This window comes from Hyla sarda, chromosome 5 (genome assembly GCF_029499605.1).
Source record: "Hyla sarda isolate aHylSar1 chromosome 5, aHylSar1.hap1, whole genome shotgun sequence".
NCBI classification, from domain to species: domain Eukaryota; kingdom Metazoa; phylum Chordata; class Amphibia; order Anura; family Hylidae; genus Hyla; species Hyla sarda.
In genome coordinates this window covers 153,164,492-153,192,275 of record NC_079193.1, presented here as the reverse complement: position 1 = coordinate 153,192,275, position 27,784 = coordinate 153,164,492, and the positions used below count along the sequence as shown (strand labels likewise).

Sequence of the window (27,784 nt, the reverse complement as noted above, 5' to 3'; positions counted from 1 at the left end):
TAAGGGGTTAAGCAGCTGCAGGTTTTCGGCAGCATGTGCCATTGAAGTCAATGTTATCTGCTGCGGATTTTCTGCTGTGGAAAATTTGCCACAGCTCAAACTTGAAGCAGGAAACTCACTGTAACTGTAATCGGCCCATTTGAGAAAAAGAAAAAAAAACGTAAAAAAACTAATAAAAAAAAAAAAAAAAAACAAGGCTGGAGAGGGGAATAAAGAGTGGGCATAAAAAAAAAGAAAATCAGTAAAAAACTTACTGACCCACAGTAGAAGGTAATAGACCCCCCAAATCAGTGTTTTCCCACCAGTGTGCCTCCAGCTGTTGCAAAACTACAACTTCCAGCATGCACGGTCTGCCATGCTGGGAGTTGTAGTTTTGCAACAGCTGGAGGCACACTTGAGGAAACACAGCTGACATTCGGGGCACTTGTCTTTAATGATGTCCCTGCTGTAGGGTCCCTACAATGTACAGCTGTCACTATCCATGCTGAGGAGATGCTCCCTCTGGAGATGATAGCGTTAACCCCCCCACTCTGCAGAGAAGTGAAGTTGGTCCTGGCTTGTGGAGCCCACCGGAGGGAGCATTGCTTTAACTCTTGCCTTTCCGGAGAGCGCTGAGGTAAAACACCAGAACACAGCGGCCGCTCATTCGCCTTGTAGTAAGTGTGCTGTAGCTGCCAAGCTCTGGTCGCTCCTGTGTTTTCCCTCCTTCCCAGTTTATCCCTCCCCGCCCAGCTGCGGTGGGAGTGTCCGCTCCGAGGTTGAGCACTGAGTGGGAGCTGGAATGCCCGGGAGGAGAGGGGTGGTGCCACACGTGCGTGTCTCCCCCTCTCCCGGCCGTGCATTCACTCTCCTCTCTGGCTTCTCCAACTTATGCCACTCCCTCCTGTATCTCCTCTGCTGGATCCATTTATTAAGGAGATGGAGGGGGAAAATAAATGAAGCGGGTCAAAATGTCCCAAATGCCACCAACTAGTAGTGTCCCAGCCCCATAGAGACCAGCACCGACCCAGGCCAGTGTGTAGGCTGCGTGTGAACAGCGCTCTGCCGCCTTACAACTGCTGGACAAGTTCAGAGAGAAGACGCAACATCTGTAAAACTTGGAGAGCAGGAGGAGGAGGAGGAGGGAAGGAATAAGAGGAGGACGGAGAGGGAAGAGGAAAATGCCAGTGTGAGAGAAGCGAGTCCTGCACACAAACTTCAGCCACCACATGTGAGTATGCTGCCAGCTGGGGCACAGTGCCATAGGGGTGCCCGGACTGTGGAGCTGAAGAGGGAGGATCACATTACAAGACCCCTCAGACTGATGCCCAGGAGTGAGGGGCTGAGCTGTGGGGGGGGCACATTGTAGCTTCTTATGGGGCACCTCATGCCAGGGATAGGGAGGAAGAAAGCTTTGGTGTAAGGTAGGAGCCTGCTACAAGTGTGACTGTCTTTGTCTTAGAAGGAAGGAAAGGAGGGGAGAGATTTGGGATTGTGGTAGAAAGGGAGCGAAGAACTTTTATTGCAAGAAGTTGCTGCTCTTCTCTTTGCTTGGGAAGAGTTTGAGAAGTTGTTGTAAAAGGTTTTATGGAGAATCCTGAGAAGTTGTAGTAGGTTTTCTGGAGGATCCTGAGAAGTTGTTGTAAAAGGTTTTCTGGAGGATCCTGAGAAGTTGTAGTAGGTTTTCTGGAGGATCCTGAGAAGTTGTAGTAGGTTTTCTGGAGGATCCAGAGAAGTTGTAGTAGGTTTTCTGGAGGATCCTGAGGAGTTGTAGTAGGTTTTCTGGAGGATCCTGAGACGTTGTAATAGGTTTCCTGGAACATCCTGAGAAGTTGTTGAAATAGGTTTTCTGGAGGATCTTGAGAAGTTGTTGCAAAAGGTTTTCTGGAGGATCTTGAGAAGTTGTTGTATAAGGTTTTCTGGAGGATCTACTGGATGCTAAACTTGAAGGAGCAGCGGAACTATAGCACAAGGCTTCTTAAAAAGAGCTCCTAGTATCCTGGACATGTGTCATGTAAAGTAGTGACCATAGGAGAGGACATTCGGGTGGACTTCCTGTCATCTCATTGATGAACACTATATAGGAGTGATCTCCAAACTGTGGCTGTCCAGCTGTTGCAAAACTACAACTTCCAGCCTGCCCGGACAGCCAACGGCTGTCTGGGCATGCTGGGAGTTGTAGTTTTGCAACAGCTGGACTTCCACAGTTTGGAGACCACTACTATACAGTAGATAAGACAGACTATGTTTTGTGTTAGTATTGGGACATGTTGTTTGTACACAGTGTATTCCATGTATAGGTTAGTAGTAGGACATGTTGTTTGTACACAGTGTATTCAATGTATATGTTAGTAGTAGGACATGTTTGTACACAGTGTATTCAATGTATATGTTAGTAGTAGGACATGTTTGTACACAGTGTATTCAATGTATATGTTAGTAGTAGGACATGTTTGTACACAGTGTATTCCATGTATAGGTTAGTAGTAGGACATGTTGTTTGTACACAGTGTATTCAATGTATATGTTAGTAGTAGGACATGTTGTGTGTATACACAATGTATATGTTAGTAGTAGGACATGTTTGTACACATTGTATTCCATGTATATGTTAGTAGTAGGACATGTTGTTTGTACACAGTGTATTCCATGTATATGTTAGTAATAGGACATGTTGTTTGTACACATTGTATTCAATGTAAAAAAATAAGCGCTTTCTTGCGTTGGCCTAAGTTCATTGATGTGTATGTTCTACCCTATCCTAAAATAGTACTCTGGGCGCGAAGATATCATTTTGAAGAACATTGTATAGTCCCCCCCCCCCTTCCCTTTTGTTTCTTTGGACAGTGCTGAGCTTAACTTCCACCGTGCATTTCTTGGCTGGGGTTCAAATTGTCCCGAGTCCTAAAGTCGAACTTCATGCCAGCCTTATGCTGGCTGAAACTTTGTATCTTTAACACAGTGCTCTCACATCTGGACGCAGAGGGAGGGAACGCACATGCACCGCTGCTCCTAGCTGAGGGGGCTTACAATTCTCAGTATAATATTAGTTGAGATTCCAGCTGCATAGTTGATGTGATTGAAAGTGAACACAAAGAACTTGGAAACTTAAGGAGTTATGAGTTTTAGCTTTTTCCAGATCAGGACTGCATTAAGTTATCCGGAAGAATGCGGTAGACATGGAGGGAAGAAAAAAAAATATATAAATATGTGTGTTTTAGAAGATCTTACGTACAGATATGTTAAAACTTTTTAACATACGTTGAGATCTTGTCACGTGTGGTTTACCAAAGTCGATTTGGGTTTGTAGGATTATTCTCCACTAAAATGTATGTACGTTATGGGATTCTACTGTGGTTTATGGTACAATTACATGTCTCATTCAGAATATTTGAATTCTGTGGCTGCAGGGCCAGGCTCTATGCAGAAGGGGCAAACAAGGACTCTGGTCAAAGTGAATCATACCAGACACTCACTTTCTCCAAGACGAGAGAGAAAGGGAAGAGTAAAGAGGTAAAGTAAATACACAGAACACCACAAACCAGACTGGATTAACTGATCTACACCTTTTAAATAAATAGCTCGGAGAGACAGAAAGGAAGTGGAGCGGATGCTGAGGTTTTGGTGGCATATGTGCTTACTTTGTTTACTAACATGCTCTTTTCAGACTCAAGTGGATAACAAATGCAGTTCAGTGTGGAGCGAATAAAAGTTCACCCAACAAGAGGCATGAAGTTTAGCAGCCTTTGTCAGAGGAGGATCAGCATTATTGTGAGGGCATGGGATTAGCGGATCCAGACCAGATAACTCTCGGAGTGGTATCATTTTCAAAAAGGAGCTTTAATCTTTTACATTTTTACTATATATATATATATATATATATATATATATATATATATATATAGTTTTTTCACCTATTCAAATCTCAGTTCTGCATTGATCCCACACATGACTCGTGTGTGTGTGTGTGTGTGTGTGTGTAATTGTGGCCTATGAAAAAAAAACCCTATAGATTCTACAATTTAAGATTGGTGACATGGTAACTTTTCAAATAAACTATCTGTTAGAGAATCTCTTAATGCTTAAATACTACAGAATGTAATAGACAAAATTAGATACCTTGTAAAAGAAGTTTAAAACTTATTAAAAATGTTACTAGTTTTAAGTTATACAGATTTATTTATTTATTCCCTATATTTAGTCAGCCTTAAAGCCGAAAATGTATTTGGATTCCAAAATTCAGGTTTTTGTTTGCTTATTTGGAAATTAATAACTGGGGTGTAAAAATAAATAAATAAAACAAAACAAAACAATCCCTACAAGCCCTAAACCCATACAACCCCTTTCCAGATTTTTCTTATTGTAATAGTTTTGCCAGGCTGATTGATTCTATAATTATTTCATTTAGGTTCTTTATTAAAAATTAACAGAGGTCTTACAGTTTTTAAATTAGCGTTGTCAAGAATATTCTGATGGAAGGGACAAGCATACTAAAAACCCTCAAAGAGTTTCTAAAAAATCCACCGTAATATAGAATAAAATTGGATGCCATTTATGTTAAAGATGTACGTAAAACCTTACTTGGTATATGTTACAATGCCAAATATTTATTAAATAATAAATAACCAATTTAAATGCATGAAACATATAAGCTTAAAGTGAAATTATATTATAGGAGAATAATGATTGTAACTGTAGGAGACCGGAATAAGTAGGTTAAACATATATGTGTATATATATATATATATATATATATATATATATATATATATATATATAATTTTTTTTTTTTTTTTAATTTTTTTATATAGTGTAATGTAATCTCAAAATATTTACATTAAAGTGTACTGAAGCTTCTTATTTTAATCTACATAATAGATTTTCATTAAACACCAGTCACATAAAAGGCTATATAACTCATAACAGGCAGGGCAGAATGTCATTTTTTTTTAAGAAACATATTTTATGCAGTCACCAACTTTTGTGGTCTGGCCTCTTGCTTTCATTTTATTGGCAGGTTGCATTTAAGTTAGTGAAGGGTCAAACATTAGTTAGGTAGTGAAAAAAGCCCCCAAAAATGATACATTCTTAATCCTTTTAGCTCAGTGTGATATACATTTTCCTGGTATTTTTAATATAAAATGCAAGGAGTGTATGTTTTAAAGAGTATGTGGAGCTCTTAAATCTGGACATGGGAAAATGGTACACACTCTAGGGCAGTGGTCTTCAACCTGCGGACCTCCAGATGTTTCAAAACTACAACTCCCAGCATGCCCGGACAGCTGATGGCTGTCCGGGCATGCTGGGAGTTGTAGTTTTGCAACATCTGGAGGTCCGCAGGTTGAAGACCACTGCACTAGGGCATCAAATGGAACGGCAGCAAAGGGGTTAAGTGTGTCCTTTCTTTAGCCTGTCAGCCTTTCCCTTATACTACAGTGTTATATACATGACAGGATGGCTAATCCCAGGACATGTTTAGTGCAGACTAAGTAATGTGTTGCATGGACTTACAGTACAGTAGGGTTTAATCAGTTTGCATGTTGAAAGCAAAGGGGAACTTCAATGTTTTTGGAACCCCTGCAGCACTAAAAAGGTTAATCAGGCGGAGAGGTCCTTTATAGGCTCACTCCCCTGCTGTCAAGGCCCACAAGACATCACCCAAGAGTCTTAATACTTCCTCATGCCCATTAAGGCTCTGAAATCTGAAAGAAAACAAAACAACAATACCCTTTGCCCTTCGTGCATAAGAATTAGCTTGCTGTGCTTTAAACCTGTATACAATGGACAAGGGGGGGGGGGGGGGGGGAGCATAAACCAACAGGGTGCCCAATATAAACTTTCCCAATACTTCCAACAGCCTTATCATCTCTTGACTTTCTCCAGGTATTGGGTTTGAGGAAAAAAAAAGTGTTATATAGCCAGGCAAGTACTTTCTATGAAATTTCACACTTTGATGACCCCCCCCCCCCCTTTCTTCTTTTCCTGCATCTAACTTTGATATATTGACAGCAAAAGGAGCCTGCAAAGCTTTTATATAGTCTGAGCGGCAATGCTAAGCAGCAGTCAAATGTCTCCATGCATTTGTGTTTAAGGGCAGAAGAAATAGCATGTCTGTGGGCAGCTGAGGTTCTTATCAATTCCCTATTCCCAAGTCCCTGAAAACCTTGAGGGCATGCCTTAGATCTTACTGAAATCATTGTAGACTTGCACAGTTTGCAGATTAAATATGCTATGTGTTCCTGGCCCCAACAACAGTTTTATGAGCCCACTAAGCTTCCGACTTTAAGATCCCTTTCTGAAGCTGCCATAGGCAGTGATGTCTGCAGCAAGTGGCCTCTGTTAATTTCAAGAAGCTTTGGACAGATCACTTCTGACAGAGAGGGACCTGACAAAGTAGAAGTTTCCATATTAGATGTCTTATTATGCAAATGCAAACATAAAACGCAGAACCTTGATGGATTTGATGCCTCTATCATAAGTTTGTAGAGGAACGCCGCCGTTCCATGTGCTTTGGTTCAGGGACGATTACTGTTACTATGAGCTTAAAAATTAAACGACCCCAGGAGAAGATATCACAAGTTTATAGGGCAGGGCAATGCCAAAGCCTTACTTATAAACCTCAGCCTCAAAACTATGTTTTACCATGTGAACAGGGAATACACATGTAACAATTTTATATATTGTAACCATGAGCCTAAGTACAGTTCTGCAGCTGATGGACAGTGAACTGTATAAAGCTCCATTACTAACTTTTGCATCTATTAAATATTCTCTACCAATTCGACTTTTGGTCAGAATTACAAGTTTATTCACTAAAAATAATAAATAATCAATATTTTGCATTAACCCTTTAAGGACTTAGGACATACCTGGACATCCTGAGCCCGCTCCCGGTGTTAAAAACGGGGTCACGCCGTGACCCCGTATCACACCGGGTCGGTCCCCACTGCTAATCATAGCCGGGACCCTGGGCTAACAGCGTGTGGCACCGATCGTTGTGCCGCACACTGTTAACCCTTCAGACGAGGCGATCAAAGTTGACCGCCGCATCTGAAAACGAAAGTAAACGCTTCCCGGCAGCTCAGTCGGGCTGATCGGGACATCGCGATAAAATCTGAACTACAGGCTTGAGCAATCGAGACCCTATCTCGCTGATCCCTGCAGAGCTATGGCTCTGCAGGGATCAGCATAGGAGATCAGTGTGTGCAGTGTTATAGGTCCCTATGGGAGCTATAACACTCAAAAAAAAAAAAAGTGAAAAAAAAAAGTTAACAAAGGTCATTTAACCCCTTCCCTAATAAAAGTTCAAATCACCCCCCTTTTCCCATAAAAATGGGAAACTTTTCCGAACTATAAAAATATATCATTAATTAAACCACACGGTCAATGGCGTGCGCGCAAAAAAATTCCAAAGTCCAAAGTGAAAAAATGAATAAAAAGCCATCAAAAAGTCCGATCAATACAAAAATTGTACCGCTAAAAATTGTACCGCAGATCATGGCGCAAAAAAAGAGCCCTCATACCGGCCCGTACACAGAAAAATAAAAAAAACGTATAAACTTCCGTGCATGTAGTTATGATTTTTTCCAGAAGTACGACAAAATCAAACCGATATAAGTAGGCTATCATTTTAATCGTATGGACCTACAGAATAAAGATCAGGTGTCATTTTTACTGAAAAATGTACTGCATAGAAACAGAAGTCCCCAAAAGTTACAAAATGGCATTTTTTCTTCAATTTCGTCGCACAATGATTTTCTTTTCCGTTTCGCTGTAGATTTTTGGGTAAAATGACTGATGTCACTGCAAAGTAGAATTGGTGGCGCAAATAAGAAGCCATCATATGGATTTTTAGGTGCAAAATTGAAAGGGTTATGATTTTTAAAAAGTGAGGAGGAAAAAACGAAAGTGCAAAAACCGAAAACCCCTCAGTCCTTAAGGGGTTAATGGGAAAGGAAATAAAAATTTTCACTATTTTCTACATTATTTGATATTGTAAAATAAATTTAATCTTTTAGGTTCTGTCTAAACTAGTATCATGGCTCCTGTATATAAAACTATATATCATGAGTATGCCAGACACTTACAATGGTATCCATCACACTTTTGATGGTTTGTTTTTATCACAGTAACAATAGCACTACAGACTGCACTGTTCTTGCTGTTAAAAATACGAGAAATCCTGCAAGTGTGAACACAATTTGGATACATGCTGCTGTTCATTGCTGTTGCGCAGTCAGGCGGCTTAGTATTGCATCCAATATGATACTCTACAGCAGTGGTCTTCAACCTGCGGAACTCAAGATGTTTCAAAACTACAACTCCCAGCATGCCCGGACAGCCGATGGCTGTCCGGGCATGCTGGGAGTTGTAGTTTTGCAACATCTGGAGGTCTGTAGGCTGAAGACCAGTTTGATAAGAGGAGAATTGCCAGGTTAAAACTAATGCAAGATCTACATGTTTGCCTTTTCCTTAGAGTATCATTGGCAGGAATTGTATAGATGGATCAAAGTTAGTAAGTTAATCACATTCAGTATGACTGCTCCAGGTCAGTATATCAGAGGGGAAGCAGATTTTTCGAATGTCATGCTAAATAAGCCTTCTCACAATAATAGAAAACACTAGCCTGAAGTGGGTTCACATTTGCATGGCTGACAATATAATCTAGCATCACGTATTTGATTCCTTTGCATTGTTCAAGTTCATATTTTAATTAGTTGTATTGTATATATTGTATTTGAGTAGATTGGTGTTAAACTTCATCTTCTATGTAAGCAGCGCCTTACTGCTGTATGTGCCCACATAAAACCTTCTGCAGATATACAAGAATCCACTGCAGCTCTCTAAGCATCAGTATTTCTTAGTTAAGGCGACTAAGTTGATTTACGCCTATCCCACAAAAAAAGAGCGGAAGCCTCTTAATCACCCCCCAAGTAAATGATCTTAGTAAATCTGCCCCCTTGTCTAATCACAGGATAATCACGCTGGTGCTCGACATGGCAGCCCCTCCTCTTATAAATGTGCTGCGAGTCCATTAATTAGAAGCCAGAAAAAAGTCATATCCTATTTCTAAACAATAACATGTGTCAGCTCATTACCCACGAGACCCAGGCCAATATTGTGCTCAAAGGTTGTTTAATGAATGGAAATGTGAAAGTCCATTTGTCAAGGTAGTGCCAGGTTCCTGTTAGTTTTCAACCCCCAAATTCATTGTCTGCACAGCCTAGTCATTAGTCATCTCTGTATTAGTATTGCCCTTAGGCAGTCCAGCCCCGCACTACTTCACACCAGCATGGCTTTGAAAGCGTACTGTACCGACTTGTAGAATGTCTGCTGTTATTTCCGCCTAACTGGGTCCTAGGTAAGTCCCCTCCCCACCTTATCACTCAACTTAATCCTCCTTTTCTGTTTAGCTGGTCCCTGTGACTTTAAGAGCCTTTTCATCTGTCCCTTATTCATTGTCAGGTATTGTGCTAATACTATTAAAAGACCCTAAAATAATACAATATGACTATTTTATCATAATTGTACGGTGCCATGTGACATCCTAGAATCGGCACAGTACAAGGTTAAACTAGAGTGGGCTAGCTATGGAATTAAAATGTGCCCCTGTGTCTTATGTAACAATTTGTTATCATGTGGATTATATACCTGTTTAGCCCCTCTGGGCTTTTTGTTTTGAAGTGAAGTGCTACAAGGAGTGTAGGTAACTTATAAAACATATGGCTTGAGACATTTAACAGTTTTCAACCACAAATGTTTATAAATGATGTTTTTCAGATAGGAGTGCACAGCTGGAGGATACTTCGTGCTCTAAAAGTGTGAACTGCCACTTACTTATTCTTTACTATCTGTACATGTGGGTGTCATTTACATTTTCTGTTTTGGTAATTTAGTCTGTTGTTGTTAGTCTTTGAATATATTATGTACATTTGGTGGTTGGTTTTTTAGAATTGATTTGATTTGTAGTTTTTACTCTTTCCTATTAAAGTAATACACAAGAGATATATCTCATTCGGCTCATACTTCATGCTGGAATCGAACTCCGGTTTTGTGACAGGTTTCAATGCACACATGCAGTAGTCAGCCAAACACAGAGGAGGGGACCATCAGTCTTTCCTTAATGCTTTCTACAAATCCACTTCTGGCTTCGGCCAGAAAACTGCTAAAAACTACCATAAACACTGCATGTGTGACTCCGTCCGTAAATGGATATAAGTGCAGGGAGGGATGTTAAACTATAGATCTTAGGCAAATCTACCAAAGAGCAAATGTTCCATATTAGCCCAGCATTAGATACTGCCATAAACATTTAATAGAAAGTTTAAAGAGGTGTTCCAAGAAAACCTCATAGTTAACCCTATGGCTACCTGTGCATTTAAACAACAAAAGTCGGTATACTTATCTCTTCTGCTCTTTCGGCATAGCAGTTGTCAGTTCTTTCTGTCTCAACTCCTGTGTTTTTATTCCTTCTTCGGATGACATCCCGCTTCCTTGCCCTGCTCTGTGGTTGGCTAAGCAAGGAGCAGGATGTTGTTGGAACACAGCACAGGAGCACTTACTGGTTAATCTAAATGTGGGAGCACCAGGGGAGCAGGTGAGAAGTTTTATGGATTTTGTGGTTTTATTGTACAAGAAGTCATAGGGTTAACTATGAGGTTATCCTGAAATTCCTCTTTAAGGGTACATTCCCACACGGCGTATTTGCTGCGTATTTGCTGCTGCGTATTTTATTTTCCCTGTTGAAGTCAATGGGTAGGAAAATACGCAGCACCAAATACGCAGCAAATACGCAGCAAAATACGCTGTGTGGGAACGTACCCTAAGGGATAGGATAAGATCGAGAATAGAGAGTCTGTGGTTTTCTAGAAACTTCACTGCTCTTGTCCATGGCCATTGTTACAGCTTAGCCTTATACACATTAATGAGGCTCCAGTCACACATGTTTACACACATGGCTTTGCTATAGGTGTATCTATTTAGATATTGCATTTTTGAGGCTTATGCTCGCTTATGTAAGCAAAGCTGGCTATACAACAAATATGCTATTGTTCTGGGCACCTTATACACAATGTTATCTAATACGCTTAGACTTCATGTAACTAAAAGTCACTGTAATCACTGCCAAAATGTAAGTCAGCTACTCCCTATAGGAAAAAAAAGTTGTAAGGCCTAGTGGCTATTGCATAAGTTTCATCACGTTTAGACCGACCATTAGAACAGGTTCACAGACTAGAAAGTTTCCCTTCCTTGTTCCAGCTCTTGGCTTGTTTACTAAAGACCTGAAATTTTCATTTAAATTGTGGCACAAATATATCTGGTGCATTTGAGCACACCTCATAGCTATGCATCCTTTACTAGACACTTTTCAAAGCTAGCAAGTGAGCCACAAAAAGCTGTATAACATGCACAACATGTGCACATTGGCATCTTTCATTTTTTTGTGGAATTTTAATTAGAATTCTAGTGCATTTATCTTGGTACATCTGCCCTTTCCAGTGTTTTCCAGTGTTTCCCCCAGTATTGGAGATGTAGCAGAGTATGTTTCTAAATAAATAAATACCAAAGTCTAGGCACCAAGTTTGCAAACATTGATTTTATTTTAGAATTGTAAGAAATGTAATTAAAGTTCTAAAAGTGATAGAATTTTCCTATCTACTTTTAAACAAATTCTTTTAGAGTAACTGTGCTGTTGTTTTATTAAATGCATTTCTCACACCCACTGTGCATTTCATTCCAAGGAGGCTTACTCACTGGCCTGACTTGTGAGCCAAATTCTACGACTTCATAAGGACAAGCCCTTGGAAACAGAACTGTTTGAATTTGAATGTTTTGTTCCAAGGCAAAGTCACAACATTGGACAAGGCAGTATCGAATGTAAAGATGAAGGATGATTTATTGATTGTGGAATGTAGAGTGCATGTTTATCATGCAATACAACAGTGTGGGGTGGGGGTGGGGAGCTATTAATATTGTCTTAACTATAGACATCATATAACTAGACCAGGCAAGCAGACGACGCACCAAATTTATTACACTGACACACACTATGTTATAGACTTGGCGCAACTTGTATTTCCTACCTCTTGATTGGCTTACTTTAAACTCCACACAAAGAATTGCGCACATTATTAATAAATCTAGCATTTTACGGCTCCCCTTTTGTGGGCACTTCTCAAAAGTGTCTTGTGAGGGATTGAACCTGGTTTTAGTTTTGGCTCCACCTATTGGTATTTTCGGATTACATTACAGTGATATAAAATGACATAGTGCTGGTAGATATCTCCATGATGTCGAGCTCAGAGCAAACATGGGTGATTATAAGGATTGTTAATAACAATGACCTCATTTATTTTGTCTGATATAGAGATAGGCATATATAGTATTCTTTGCCACTGGGATCCATATAACCTAATCCTACTGTGATTAAGATACCCTTACCCAGATCTGCTTATAGACAATCTATAGCCAGCAGATCTCTTTTAATTAAGTTGTTAATTAAATAGCTGCTCTAATAATTGTAAGCTAGTGGGTGCTAAAAGATGCAGAGGGACTGGTCATGTGATCACTCAGCAGCTAGGCGGCACTGTGTCACATACATGTGCCCCTGACAACTGGAAATGTGTAGGGTCGTTTAGGGTGCGGTGGCTTATTGAGATATCTAATTTCTAATTTAAAGAAATCGGTCTGGTGTCAAGCTGTCTTTAGTATGGGATGAAGCTTCATGCTGGGTAATATATTAAGTATGTCTTAAACATACAGATTTATGCAATTTAATTTCCATATGAATGCTACGGTGAATGGATAACTACTACCTAAAGGCCTAGTGGGAATGGCATACTCACTCTTCTTATCGGGACTACTTACATACTTGTTGATCTTCTCATTTGATTCAGTAGAACTGGTAATAAAGAAGTGGCTGGTAATTATTCTGTTCTTGTAGTGCTGGCTGGTCTGGCTGTCCTACTAAATGAACACACGTATATGTTAATGTGGACCCGGGGGGGGGGGGGTGATCATATCGATTAACATGAATTGATGGATAGATGTTTTCCTACAATTACCAGGAGTAGTGATTGCCACTGAGGGACACTTATTGAGTAAAGCAGCATATTGACAGAATATGTGCATTGTGCTTTGGGTTTTTATGCCTTGTGCATACTGTATGTATGAAGTGCAAATCTGTACATGCAAATGATATGTCACGCCATTCCAAAGAATGTTTATCTAAATTTTGAAAACTAATATTGAGACATTATAAGTGGATACATTCAGCAATCCATCTGACATAGATATCTTAAAGCTTTTCATCATTCAGGAGATCATTTGTTTCATTCAGATGCATGGCTTATATGAAATGCACAAACTGTTTTTATATGGAGTGAAAAACGATGATTAGTGGACAATACCATAAAGAACGATTTTCTAGTATAATGTATTTGTCAGAATGTTCCCACTGCCAATAGGAATAGTTATTACAATATATTGAGGTACTATTATTTAGGCTTTTACCATCACTTCCACAGGAGTGTGACAAATGCCAGTGTATAATGATAGAGGATTATATAGACTTCTATGTAAAAATGGTTCTCTTTCATTGTAATTGTCCAATACTATCATTTATAACTTTATTTCTTTTAACACTAGTGAAAATCCATTGTAATAATAGAATACACAGTTGAAGTGTCTCTTAAATAAATGGTATTGTGCATTTTTGTAGCTCACTGTGCCAGTGTTGCTGGTTTATGGCACACTGTTGTCTGATGTATGGCTAATATATGTATTACTGTGGTTGGTAGTATATTTCACTATAGTTTGAACCACCTGGCTGATATGGGTCATTATGGCTTGTATTATTAGAGCATTAGAGCTACTGTTATGGGGTCAGTATTGAGCAGTATATCTGTAGTACAGCTTGCATTATGTAAACTGTTGTATATGCTGTGGCTGATACTATAGATTGAAAATATTTAGCCAGGTTTATTTTATGTTTTTCACAGTTTTTGGTCCAGTCTATGGCCATCTCTTGCTCACGTTGAATAACTTGTGCATTACCAGACATTTTTTATTTTTTTTTAGTTCCGTTGAACTCAAGTACTGAAAGCTGTGGCCCTTTTTCCTCATCTGTTATACCATGAAACAGCCAAATTTTGGCTGCTTTTTTGGTACAAAAGACAGGGAGTAAACTACGTGGGAACATAAGCTTATATGTGCATTTGCTGTTATCATGTCACTTCTATCAATACTATTTTCATGCCTTCTGGCACTGTTAGGCCACTGTTTATGGACCATAAAAAACTTGCGTATTCTGTTTACAGATTTTTTTTATCCTGAGGTGTCAAATCTGCTCTTACGACATCCACGTGACCCATAGTTTGTTAGGTTTATTTCAGCTCTGAGTTTGTAAGCTGGGCATGACTAGGACAGTTTTTTCTTTCCCAGGATAAAAACAAGAGTGTACACAGACCTCAAGAAGTGATATTAAGAAATTTAAATAAAAGTGCAGAATTTATTATACATACAGTCATGTTTTAAAGGGTCATGTTGCCTAGACATGAAAAACGTTTTCATTGCCCCAGGTCTTACTCCTGCGATTGCTAGTGACAGTCGTGGCCGTAAATGTTGGCACCCCTGAAATTTTTCAAGAAAATTTTAGTATTTCTCACAGAAAAAGATTGCAGTAACACATGTTTTGCTATACACATGTTTATTCCCTTTGTGTGTATTGGAACTAAACCAAAAAAGGGAGGAAAAAACCCAAATACGACATAATGTCACACCAAACTCCATAAATGGTCTGGACAAAATTATTGGCACCCTTAACTTAATATTTGGTTGCACAACCTTTGGAAAAAATTACTGAAATCAGTTGCTTCCTATAGCCATCAATAAGCTTCTTACACCTCTCAGCCGGAATGTTGGACCACTCTTCCTTTCCATACTGCTCCGGGTCTCTCTTATTGGAAGGCACCTTTTCCCAACAGCAATTTTAAGATCTCTCCACAGGTGTTCAATGGGATTTAGATCTGGACTCATTGCTGCCACTTCAGAACTCTCCAGCGCTTTGTTGCCATTCATTTCTGGGTGCTTTTTGACTTATGTTTGGGGTAATTGTCCTGCTGGAAGACCCAAGATCTCGGACGCAAACCCAGCTTTCTCACACCGGGCTGTACAGTGCGACCCAAAATCCGTTGGTAATCCTCAAATTTCATGATGCCTTGCACACATTCAAGGCACTCAGTGCCAGAGGCAGCAAAACAATCCCAAAACATCATTGAACCTCCACCATATTTCACTGTAGGTACTGTTTTCTTTTTTTTTTTTTTGTAGGCCTCATTCTACTGTTTTCGGTAAACAGTAGAATGATGTGCTTTACCGAAAAGCTCTATCTTGGTCTCATCTGTCCACAAGATGTTTTTCCAGAAGGATTTGGCTTACTCAAGTTCATTTTGGCAAACTGTAGTCCTGCTTTTTAATGTCTCTGTGTCAGCAGAGGGTCCTCCTGGTTCTCCTGCTATAGCGTTACATTTCATTTAAATGTCGACGAATAGTTTGCGCTGAAACTGATTCTGCCTGAGCCTGCAGGACACCTTAAATATCTTTGGAACTTGTTTGGGGCTGCTTATCCACCATCCGGATTATCCTATGTTGACACCTTTTATCAATTGTTCTCCTCTGTCCATGGCCAGGGAGATTAGCTACAGTTCCATGGGTTGCAAACTTCTTGATAATGTTGAGCACTGTGGACAAAGGCAAATCTAGATCTCTGGAGATGGCCTTGTAACCTTGAGATTGTTGATATGTTTCCACAATTTTGGTTCTCAAGTCCTCAGACAGTTCTTTTATCCTCTTTCTGTTGTCCATGCTTAGTGTGGCACACACAGAAACACAATGCAAAGGCTAAGAGAACTTCTCTCCTTTTTATCTGCTTTCAGGTGTGATTTTTATATTGCCCACACCTGTTACTTGCCCCAGGTGAGTTTAAAGGAGCATCACATGCTTGAAACAATCTTATTTTTCCACAATTTTGAAAGGGTGCTAATAATTTTGCCCAGCCCGTTTTTGGAGTTTGGTGTTACATTATGTCTAATTAGCTTTTTTCCTCCCTTTTTTTTGGTTTAGTTCCAATGCACACGAAGGGAATAAACATGTGTATAGAAAAACATGTGTTACTGCAATCCTTTTCTGTGAGAAATACTTCATTTTCTTGAAAAATTTCAGGGGTGCCAACATTTACAGCCATGACTGTAAGCCAGGGAAGTGAACAGCAGGGCTTACTTGCTGGCTGTTAATCAAAACGGATCTTTTCTCTGTATAAGACTATCTAGACTAGAACAGAAAGAAAGATTGGATCTGCCAGGCAGAGAGCCGAACATGTTACCGCTTGCTTCCTTAGCTTATAACTAGTGATCTCAGCGTAAGACCTGGTGCAATCAAAACTTTTGGCATGTATGTATCTCCCTTATGCTATGTGGTTCATATCTGTGTAAATTATACAAAACATGTGCTATTGGGTTTTTTGCTGCAATTGATAAAATGATGTCACCTGCTTTTTGCTATGCAACCAACACTGATTGTTGTGTGCAGGCAAGCAACAAATATATCAGCTTCTTGGAAAGAAGGTTCTAGGGATTTTACAAGCTCTTGGTTATGGAAAGCATTGATTCTTTCATGGTGTTAGATGTTGGTCATAATAATATTGACTGATTCAACATCTGGATAGTGATAGCTCTGTAAGAAGCCGTAGAAACAAATAATGTATTATATGGAGCAATTTTTCACATGGAAAATCATTCCTATTATTGCCGATACCTTTGCATGACAGCCTCTTTAAATGAAACATTTTGATCTCTTGCTACAGGCAATGTCTGTGTTTAGGTCTCTTGTGCATGGTGCCTTTTCTCAATATTCACAATATACAGTTGTGCTGTTGTGCAGATAGATTTGTCAGCATTTTGCTATTATGCTCATTTTAAGGAACTGTACAACATGTTATAAAACTGGATGCAAAAATAAGGCTATGTTCACATTGCCGTTGTGCTCTGTCCCGTTCTAGGTCAGTTTGGCTATTCTCTTTGCATTTAACTGCCTCAAAACAGGTTGGTGCACATCTGACTCCACCTGGTCTTGACGGATCCCATTGACTTGAGTGGCATCCTTACTGGAGTTTAGTGGGGAAAAATAGTGCATTGTTATTATGAGGGAATTGCAGACGGAGCTCCACATAGCAGAGCCCAAGGTCAATTTTAGGCTAAGTTTTCACTTGTTTTTTTTTCTGGCAGTTTTTGGAATACTGCCACTGCAGTTTTTGAGCCAAAGTCAGACATGGATCCATAATGGAGGAGAAGTGTAAGTCCTTTCTTTATATTTCCCATTCCTTTAGAATACACTTCTGGCTTTGGCTCAAAAACTGCTGTGGCAGTTTTCCAAAAACTGCCAGAAGAAAAACCAAGTGGAAACTTAGCCTCAAAGAAGCCTATTTTGTGAATTGGACAGCCAAGACATAGTGAATATGTGTGGGCTACAGACCCTTAGTGAAAAGAGTATTAGAGGTCATTGATAGTTGATATAGTCTGGACTGGCTTCTTAGATACACATGTTTTTTAAGGGTGTTTTCATCCACTTCTTAGGTGATCATATCTAGTGGTGTTTGTCTTTATTAGTTATGAAGTATTTCGATTGAACATTAAAAAAGGAGAACACATAAATTTTTTTCCGAAGCTTATAAAGCCATCTACTAATCTAATCGAACTTTACAAACAGGTTGCAAAAAGCATTTCCTTACCAGTGCAGGGGAAATTAGTGCACTTGAAGGTGCCCAGGAACACTAGGACTGTTGTTGATAAACTCAAGTCTGTTGTGGGAATGCAAACATGAGTTTGCCTTGGAGCGCAATGAGAGGACAGGCACAGATAGGAATGCTTTCTCCTAAGTGTTATGGCAGTAGTTCTTCTATAGTTGTGCTAATTTGGAGGGAAGAGAGAGGCGATATCGAAAACAGGGAAGTTTAGTGCTCCTTTGCATGGGTATTGAGAAGCAGTTGATAATAAGTGTAGGCAATTTGTCTTTGCTTCAGGGAAACTTTGAGCCTCTGTAGTACAAGGCTTTAGGATGCATCATGGTGTGGCATTTTTTTTTGTTTTATAGTTTTTTTTTTATTGATGTCACATAGTGATCATTAAATTTAGCCAAAGCAAAGGGATGTTTGTGTTTAATTAAAACTGGATCTATTTGCTAACAGTGTGTGACAGTCAAGACCAAATGTTCTTTGTGTTATTACATTTTCCCTCCATTTTTTTATTTCTTCATATGTTCCTCAATCTTCACATATGCATTGTAGAGAGATTTTGGCTTTAACCCCTTAAGGACCACGGGCCTATGGGTATGCCCTGACGTCCTGGGAATTCCAGTCCCCGCCACTCGCCAGGAGGGGACCAGACCAGGATGCCCGCTGAAATCCTTCATCAGGCACCCCGTGCAAACCCCTCATGCCGGCAATCGCCGCAAATTGCCGATCAATTCAGATCAGCGATTCGCGGCGATATCGGGTCCCAGGTGACCCGGAAAAAAAGACACGGCACCTATCACCCTATAGTAGCAGGAGTGAGGTGGCACTGGTGCCACCTCATGATCGTCCTGATTCCGGCCGACGAATCAAGATGCCTGCTGTGAGGGTGTCCCTAACAGCACCCGCTCCGCCCCCATTCTGGATGGCGAGAGCGGGTGCCGGGAGTGTGTACCTGTACTGGGGCCCCCGATCCCTGGCATCGGCGGCGGGATCTGGGTCCCCGGAGCAGAGACAGTGGTGGTGGTGGCAGGAGGATCCAGCGTGTGTGCAGCAGCAGGAGGTAAGGTTGGCTGGTAATGCTGGGAGTTGTTGTTATGCAACAGCAGAAGGCACTACTACAACTCCCAGCATGCCCTTTGGTAGTTTGTGCATGCTGGGGGTTGAAGTTATGCAACAGCCGGAGGCACATTTTTTCTATGAAAAAGTGTGCCTCCAGCAATTGCATAACTACAACCCCCAGCATGCATAATACCAAATACCAAAGGGCATGCTGGGAGTTGCAGTAGTGTGCCTCAAGCTGTTGCATTACTACAAGTCCCAGCATGCCCTTCGGCTGTAATTGCATGCTGAGAGTTGTAGTTTTGCAGCAGCAGAAGGCACACTGGTTGCTAAACACTGAGTTTGTTACCTAACTCAGTGTTTCACAACCAGTGTGCCTCCAGCTGTTGCAAAACTACAACTCCCAGCATGCACTGATAAACTTGCTGGGATTTGTAGTTTTGCAACAGCTGGAGGCACACTGGTTGCGTAACACTTAGTTAAGTAACAAACTCAGTGTTTTGAATCCAATGTGCCTCCAGCTGTTGCATAACTACAACTCCCAGCATGTATGGTCTGTCAGTGCATGCTGGGAGTTGTAGTTTTGCAACAGCTGAAGATTTGCCCCCCCCCCCCCCCCCATGTGAATGTACAGGATACATTCACATGGGCGGGGGTTTACAGTGAGTTTTCTGCTGCAAGTTTGAGATGCATCAAATTTTCCAAAAATGAAAATGCAAAAACTGAAAAATGCTAAGTCCTTAAGGGGTTAAGGACCAAGCCCATTTTGACCTTAAAGGGGTACTCTGCCCCTAGCATCTTATCCCCTATCCAAAGGATAGGGGATAAGATGTCAGATTGCCAGGGTCCTGCTGCTGGGGACCCCCGGGATCTCTGCTGCGGCACTCCTCTATCATTACTGCACAGAGCAAACTCGCTCTGTGCGTAATGACGGCCAATACAGGGTCCGGAGCATCGTTATGTCACAGCTCCGCCCCCTCATGATGTCACGATCTGCCCCCTCAATACAAGTCTATGGGAGGGGGCGTGGCGGCCATCATGCCCCCTCCCATAGACCTGCATTAAGGGAATGGGCCGTGACGTCATGATGCTCTGGCCCCTGTATTGCCGGTCATTACGCACAGAGCGAGCGTGCTCTGTGCAGTAATGATAGCGGGGTGCCGCAGCAGAGATCCCAGGGGTCCCCAGCAGCGGGACCCCGGCGATCTGACATCTTATCCCCTAACCTTTGGATAGAGGATAAGATGTCTAGGGGCGGAGTACCCCTTTAAGGACCAGGCCAATTTTATTTTTGCAGTTTTGTTATTTCCTCCTCGCCTTCTAAAAGCCATAATGCATATATATTTAAATATATAAAGCCATATATTTCCATCTACAGACCCATATAAGGGCTTGTTTTTTGCGTGAACAATTGTACTCAATAATGACACCTCTCATTATACCATGAAATGTAAAGCGAACCTCAAAAAAAATTTTTAGGAAGAAAATGTTAATGAAATTTTTGCTAATTTTGGAAGGTTTCGTTTTCACACTGTACACTTAACGGAAAAAATACCATGTTTTCTTTATTCTGTGGGTCAATACAATTAAAATGATACCCATGGCTACATACTTTTTTTAATTATTGTACCAAATCTCAAACTTTTTGTACAAAATCAGTACCGTATGTTTAAAATCGCCCTATTTTGACCACCTATAACTTTTTCATTTTTCCATATATGGGGTGGTATATATTTTTGTGCCATGATCTGTACTTTTTATCGATACCATATTTGTGTATATGAAACTTTTAAATCACTTATTATTAATAATAAATATTATTAGGAAACTTTTAAATCACTTGTTATTAATAAAAAAATATTTAATAAAATGTGACAAAAAAGCAGCAATTTTTGACTTTTTTTTTTTTTTACGTTTACGCCATTCACTGTAGGGGGTCATTAACATTATATTTTGATAGATCAGACATTTACACAAGCAGCGATACCAAATATGTTTACTAATTAATATTTTTTAAGCTTTTAGGGGGTAAAATGGGAGAAAGGGACAATTTCTATTTTTATTGGGGAGGGGATTTTTCCCATTTTTCTTACTTTTAATTTTTACATTGTTAAACTTTTTATTTTACACTTTTTATGTCTCCACAGGGGACTATCTATAGCAATCACTTGATTGCTAATACTTTTCAGTGCTATGCATAGGGCATAGCACTGATCAGTATTGTCGGCTATCTTCTGCTCAATCTCAGACCAGAGCAGAAGACGCAGGGAGACGGCCGGAGGCAGGTGAGGGGACCTTTGGCCACTATTTTAGATGATAGGTTCCCCGCGGCAGCACCGCGGGTGATCGGATCATCTATTGAACATGCGCATTGCAGCAGATGTCATGATCTGTATTGATCACAGCATCTGAGGGGTTAATGGCGGATATCAGTGCGATCACTTTACCGGCGGGTCCCCGGCTGCTATCCGCAGTGCATGATGCTAGCACCGCTCCGCCCCAGGATGCACATTTACGTCTGTGGTCGTTAAGGTGTTAAAGGGGTGTTCCAGAGAAATATTTGTACTTTTTTTTAACTGCTCAGGGTGTAAGGAAAAGATTAAAAATACATGCGCTCACCTCTCACTGATCCCCCGATTGTGTCTGTTGTTGGTTCTTCTTGTTCTCTGATTGACTACTTCCTATGTTGCAAGATAGAGTGGTGATATTGGGGACCGGCTCCATTGGAACAGCACTGGCTAGGGATCAGTGGATGAGTGACTCAATGAGTGACTGACACCTTCTATGTGTCAGGAAATAGAACAGGTAGTGCTGACAGTGGGGACCAGCTTACACAATGATAATGACACTAGCAGGAGATCAGCTCCAGATAAAGACATGCGTTTTTTACTTTTTCCTGACATCCTGTAAAAGTAAAAATATTTCTCCAGACTACCCCTTTAATATCTTGCCCTTTGATGCAGTAGGTTTTCTCTTTTTGTGTATTGGGCTATTATTTTCCCTAAATCTTTTGATTTAAACCATCTATTATAATTTGTATGTAGAATGTCAGGTTTTAGTTGAAGAAGACATTAGCATTGCACATGATTGTGGAGCAATCTACTATTAAGGATAAGCAACTGGTCAAATTAAGCATCGTGCCTATAAATATATTTTAGTCTGCCATAGTCTGTTTAATGGTCTGTTATTCCTTCATTGTATACAAATGGTGTGAAAGCCTGAAGTCTTCATTATGAGAAAACCTTATTGTGATAAGCAGCCCATCTTCTCTTCAGGTCTTATCTCTTCACACGTGCTTCACATGCAGAATACTTTTACCTACTTCTAGGAACAGACAGTAAAGCATAGCTTTAGTATTGAGGGATGTCATCATGTATATCATTATTGTATAACAAGACATTCCCAGTTATGGTTTTATGTGGAATTCAGAAACTTTAGACTTGAAAATGCCATTTATATACTTTATATACTTTTTTACTTGAAAATGCCATTTATATACTTTATAAATATCTGTAGGATGTCAATACTAAAACTAGAAAGTAAAGTTACCGTTACAAATTGGTGGGGGCCCTTTTTTCCTTGCTTCACAGCGACCAACATGCAGCGTATATTTTACACCATAATATATTATTAACTTAAAGGAGTAGTCCAGTGATGAACCCAGTGGTGAACAACTTATCCCCTATCCTAAGGATAGGGGATAAGTTTGAGATCGCGGGGGTCCGACCGCTGGGGCCCCCTGCGATCTCCTGTACGGAGCCCCGACAGCCCGCGGGAAGGGGGCATGTCGACCTCTGCACGAAGCGGCGGCCGACACGCCCCTCAATACAACTCTATGGCAGAGCCGAAGCGCTGCCTTCGGCAATCTCCGGCTCTGCCATAGAGATGTATTGAGGGGGCGTGTCGGCCGCCGCTTCGTGCGGAGGTCGACACCCGCTATCTGGCCAGCGAGCCGGGGCCCCGTACAGAGAGATCGCAGGGGGCCCCAGCGGTCGGACCCCCCGCGATCTCAAACTTATTTATTTAAGCTTTTCACCACTGGACTACCCCTTTAATACTTCCATTATACTGCACAAATAATATAACAATGTCTATTAATACTGCAATAAGTCAAATATGAACAACAAATCACAGCTCAGCCTTCACTTTACCAGATCTTAAGGTAGATAAGAGAGGGCTCCATGGTGCATTAAAAGATATATATATATATATATATATATATATATATATATATACATATATATATTTATATAAATATAAATGAAAAGGCTAGGCATGGAAGCCGCTCACCCAAAATAGTTGTGTAGCAACATACACAACAATAGTAGGCACTTGAAAATAGTTAGTAATCCGCTGCCCTCCGGCTGATATAGTGCCAAGGAAAGATTAGGCTTCAGGCTTCAGTGAGGATGCTTGCTCCACGAGGCGCAGGATAAACTCAGCAGGCGACAGGTAAAAGGAGGAAGGTTTGATCCAAAGATGCAACGCGTTTCACTGCAATCATTCAGCTTCATCAGGCAACTGCCTGATGAAGCTGCATGATTGCAATGAAACAAGTTGCATGGTCTCCTGCTGAGTTTATCCTGCGCCTTGTGGAGCCGGCATCCTCACCGAAGCCTAATCTTCACTTTACCAGAGCTTGCTAAGATATGAAAGTTGAGCTGTGATTGGTTGCTGTGGGCAAACCACTCCAGTTTTTCTCTTACACGTTTTGATCAATGTGCGCCAGTGTGTTATAATGTGAGTGCTGTACAGTGCACAAGTATTTCCTTCTTCTGACTAGGCACATGTGTATGAGCTTTGAATTAGTTTCTTTTGCCATGCTTTGAATTGAACTTGCATGAATACATCCTTTAGAAGGGGATGCTGTTGAGTTATCAGCATTTAAGTCTTAGTAAAATGATTCATATAAATGTTTTAGCTCTCATTCACCGAAACGGTATAAACTTTTACCTGAACCATTTAGATTTAGTCGTAAATGTTCTTATAAAATATGTATGCCTATATTGGCGTTTGTATAAATGTAATCTAGGTTTTCTGTGTTAATGGAGCTCATATAAGAAACTCAGTTTCTCATAAGTCCCTCTCATCAGAAATCTCCTGTAGCTTCTAAGAATTAAGAACGCTACTGACCAACTAGATACATTTAATGAGCCTCATAAGTGACATTCCCATCTTCAAAATGGGCATATATATATTTAATCATAGGATATTCACAGGGACTAATCATTTTATGCAGTATAGCAGTCACAGGAAGCTCTGTAATCCTGATAAGTAACCTTCATGTAAGAATTACTTTTATATCATGTACTGTATATGTCTCAAAGCACAGCACTGAAAAGTCTTGGTGTGGCAGCACTTATATCTCTGTTCTTATAAAAGGATACTTTGTTCTTCGTTTCTTAAAAAGTCCAGGGTAGCAGATAAATGCCACTTCTTTAATTTGGAACAGAATACAGATGATAGATCTTGCCTGTGACATGTTGACGATTGTATCTGCTGTGTTTTAACAGTAAAAAACTTTATGTATTCTACAGTCTTCTTAACTGGGAGGTTGTACGTTATGAGAAGACAACATGGAGGCACAATCTCATAACACTACCATGAGTGAAAAGAAAAAAGTAGAGAACTCCATAGCGAAAAGTCACACTAGGACAGACGTGAGCGAGAAGGCAGTGGCTTCCAGTACAACTTCGAATGGTAAGTGAAGATCATGATGTTTACTTGTATCTCTATGTATGTATCAGTCAGCCTAAGTTGGTATCTGTTGTGATGTACTGTAGGTATCTGTAACAGTACTGCTCAGATTCACATGTGCAATGATAGGAAACACACTCAGCTCTACAATTATATTTTTGGGGACAGGACCATTTCTGCTATTGACTTTGTTATAGAGTAACTATTGTTTCATGTGACATTTCAGAAACAGCCAATGTGTGTTCACAGAGGTAATAACACTATTTCTGGTCATTTCACAAATTGTATCTGCATTTAATAATATTTTTATGGTAAGCCCAGATGTTGCAGGTTTGGTGTGAATTTGTGGTGCAGATTGTAAATCATGAATTTGCAGCCACTTACAGTAAATCAGGTAATCATAATGATAATAATTGTCTTATTAATATATCACCAACATATCCTGCAACGCTTTACGTAGATTAGATGGGTTTTGATAATGCCACCAATGTGCAGCAAAGTCTTTAGAGGGATCCATGAGAGAAATATTCTGCAACAACTGAATTTACCCATCTGCATATGTCATGTGGTAGAAACTAGCTGCTATGATGTCTTCTATATAGACAGAGGAGCACACACAGACCAGAGGATATCATAATCCCCTATCTATCTCTCAGAGAAACAGCGACAGCATTAAGCATATTATATAGATGCAGCAAGCAGTGTTGCTGTAAGTCCAGCTGTGGAGTGAGGTAGTAGAACATTTACCAGAAACAGCAGTGTCTGGGTGTGTCTCTCTATTTCTCGCTCTCTCTCTCTCTCTGCATCTGCTACTCACTCCTACCACTCCCCCACCTTGCGTATGATGTAGGACTTAGACTTCTGTGATCAGCAGCTGTAACCTGATAGCTCATTGATTTGATAATCCATCGTCATCTCTGTCTCTATAAAGGGCCTACGTTATCACCTAGATTTGACCATTTGGCTGTGTCCATGGACATTTTGACTCTATCTTGTGTCTCTTTCATATGAGGAAGGATTCTATTCCCCTTCTGCTGTGGTTACTAATGAAGAATGAGTTACAATGGGTAACAGTCAGCAGGCCCCCATACACTGAGATCAATAGCTAATCCCACTCATATCAGCAGCTTTGTTTGACACTCTGTCATCTATAGAACTCCTCCCATCCCTTGAAGGTTGGCTTGTTTGTAGTATGCTTCTGTGGTGTGCACTAAGGACAATGATGAAGATATTGCTTGATGTAGTAGTCCTAGATGTTTGGGCCATATAGCTAAATGGTGCTATCTTGATGTTCTCTGTGACCCAAAGTATTTTTTCAAATAAAGCTGTTCATGCATGCAGAGCACAGGAGTGAGATCTCTGGCACCATTATTCTCTTAAACAACTTGTAAACTTTTAAAACCCGAATTCAACTTGTAAACTTTACTTTACTATTTTTGCACTTCCAAGTAAAGTTTCTTGAATATATCTTTAGATTGTACAGCTTAGAAGTAGAAATTATGTAGATTTGGTCACTGCCCCTTGAAATAGTGTTTTTGTAGCAGCATAGCTGGATTTTAGGAACCTTGTACGTGGAAATATCTTCTGCAGATGTCGGTGCAGGAATTTAGGACTCCCTACCTCTCAAATTCTGAAGTCCAAATTACTGAAACTATTGGATGAAAATCATTGCTGGTTGATTAAGCAAGGTGCAATATTGGACTCCACTTTACCTACTCTTTTGGCGGAAATCTGTGACTCGTCACTCAGAATGGCGCATCAAGGAAAGTTGCCTTCACTTGGCAGACAGGCTAGCACTGACCCAACCATAGGCCCTTAAAAGATAAGTTAAAGACAGAGAGATCCTTATACAACCTATTCTTTCTTGAAAATACTCTCCAAGGTTAGGGTCGAAAGTGCTGTATTTTGCAGATTTTTTTGCTGTGTATTTGATGCCGCTTGTTTTCCTACCCATTGACTTGAATGGAGGCTAAGACAATGTAAAGCGTATCCAGAGACTGAGGGTACATGTGCCTGTGTGAATATAGGCCTAGTATTGGCTGAAGCTAGCTGAAGCATGAGCAACTCATGTGACCACACTTCAACAGCATTTGCAGTCAATGTAAGGGATACATTCAGATCCTTACTTCAACGTGAGGTCAGACTGGGTCACACACTGGCTGCAACTTGTGTTGCTAACGGACGGTTAAATATGTTTTCTATAAAAGCCATATTTTTATCCATAGGAGTCTAGGTTGAAAAAGTAATGAGGATCATACACCTCACATACCCACTGCTGCTGTTGTTTTTAGGCTACTCGCTGATTTCCACTTCCTGGTCCCATCTTGACACACAGAAAATGAAAGGAAATGCCTGCTCAGCCAATCATTGGTCCCAGTAATGGCCCATCACAGTGGCTTGTCAGACATTTCCATCCTTTTCTTGTTTTTCAACATGAGACAAGGATGTGGTTTGGCCCTTTTAAATAACTTTTATTTTGCTGGACCAATACCTCAGCCAGTTTTCATTTTTTAATACATTTTTTTAACCCCAACCTTCTAAGAGCCCTAACCCTTAAATTTTTCTATCCACAGACCCTTATATGTGGTTGTTTTATGCGGAACAATCACAAATTTTAACACAAAATGTATGGTAAAGCCAAAATTAATATGGGGTGAAATTGAACAAACTCCCCTACAATTTAGCAATCTTTTTTTCCTTTGGGGGAGGGGAGTTTTTTTTTTTTTTTTTTTTTTTGGAGGTAATAACATTTTGTGGTTTTTCTGTAGGTTTAAAACGATTACAATAATACATAATTTATATAGGCTTTGTTTTATTTTTCTATTTTTAAAAGATTATAACTTTTTGTAAAAAAAAAATAGTATGCTCACAATTGTCCTTATCCCTAACAACACTTTTATTTTTCTGTTGGCCGGACATTTCCACACATTTCAAAAATGATAAAAGGAAGTGATTAAAACTTTTAATAGGTAAGGGGTTAAATTATAAGGGGGTTAAAGGGGTATTCAAGGAAAAACCTTTTTTTTTTTTTTTATCAACTGGCTCCAGAAAGTTAAACAGATTTGTAAATTATTAGCTGCTGAAGTTGAGTTGTTCTTTTCTGTCTGGCAACAGTGCTCTCTGCTGACATCTCTGCTTGTCTCGAGAACTGCACAGAGTAGAAGAGGTTTGCTATGGATATTTGCTTCTACTCTGGACAGTTCCCGAGACATATGTCATCAGAGAGCACTTAGACAGAAAAGAACAACTCAACTTCAGCAG

General features: G+C 40.2%; 1 protein-coding gene across 6 annotated transcripts in view; it reads left to right on the top strand.

The window, feature by feature from the left end:
* Positions 1–745: 745 nt before the first annotated feature.
* GLI3 (GLI family zinc finger 3) overlaps positions 746–27,784 on the top strand; it is a 223,574-nt gene continuing 196,535 nt past the window's right edge. For 4 of the 6 annotated variants that reach the window (XM_056520514.1, XM_056520513.1, XM_056520512.1 and 1 more), the window contains exons 1-2: positions 746–1,210; positions 24,364–24,526. In XM_056520514.1, the coding sequence (XP_056376489.1) occupies positions 24,403–24,526 (124 nt within the window). In that variant the 5' untranslated portion in view covers positions 746–1,210; positions 24,364–24,402. Of the gene's footprint in view, positions 1,211–1,385; positions 1,404–3,292; positions 3,493–24,363; positions 24,527–27,784 lie in introns of those variants that run through there. The other 2 variants (XM_056520511.1, XM_056520510.1) reach the window with 2 other exon arrangements.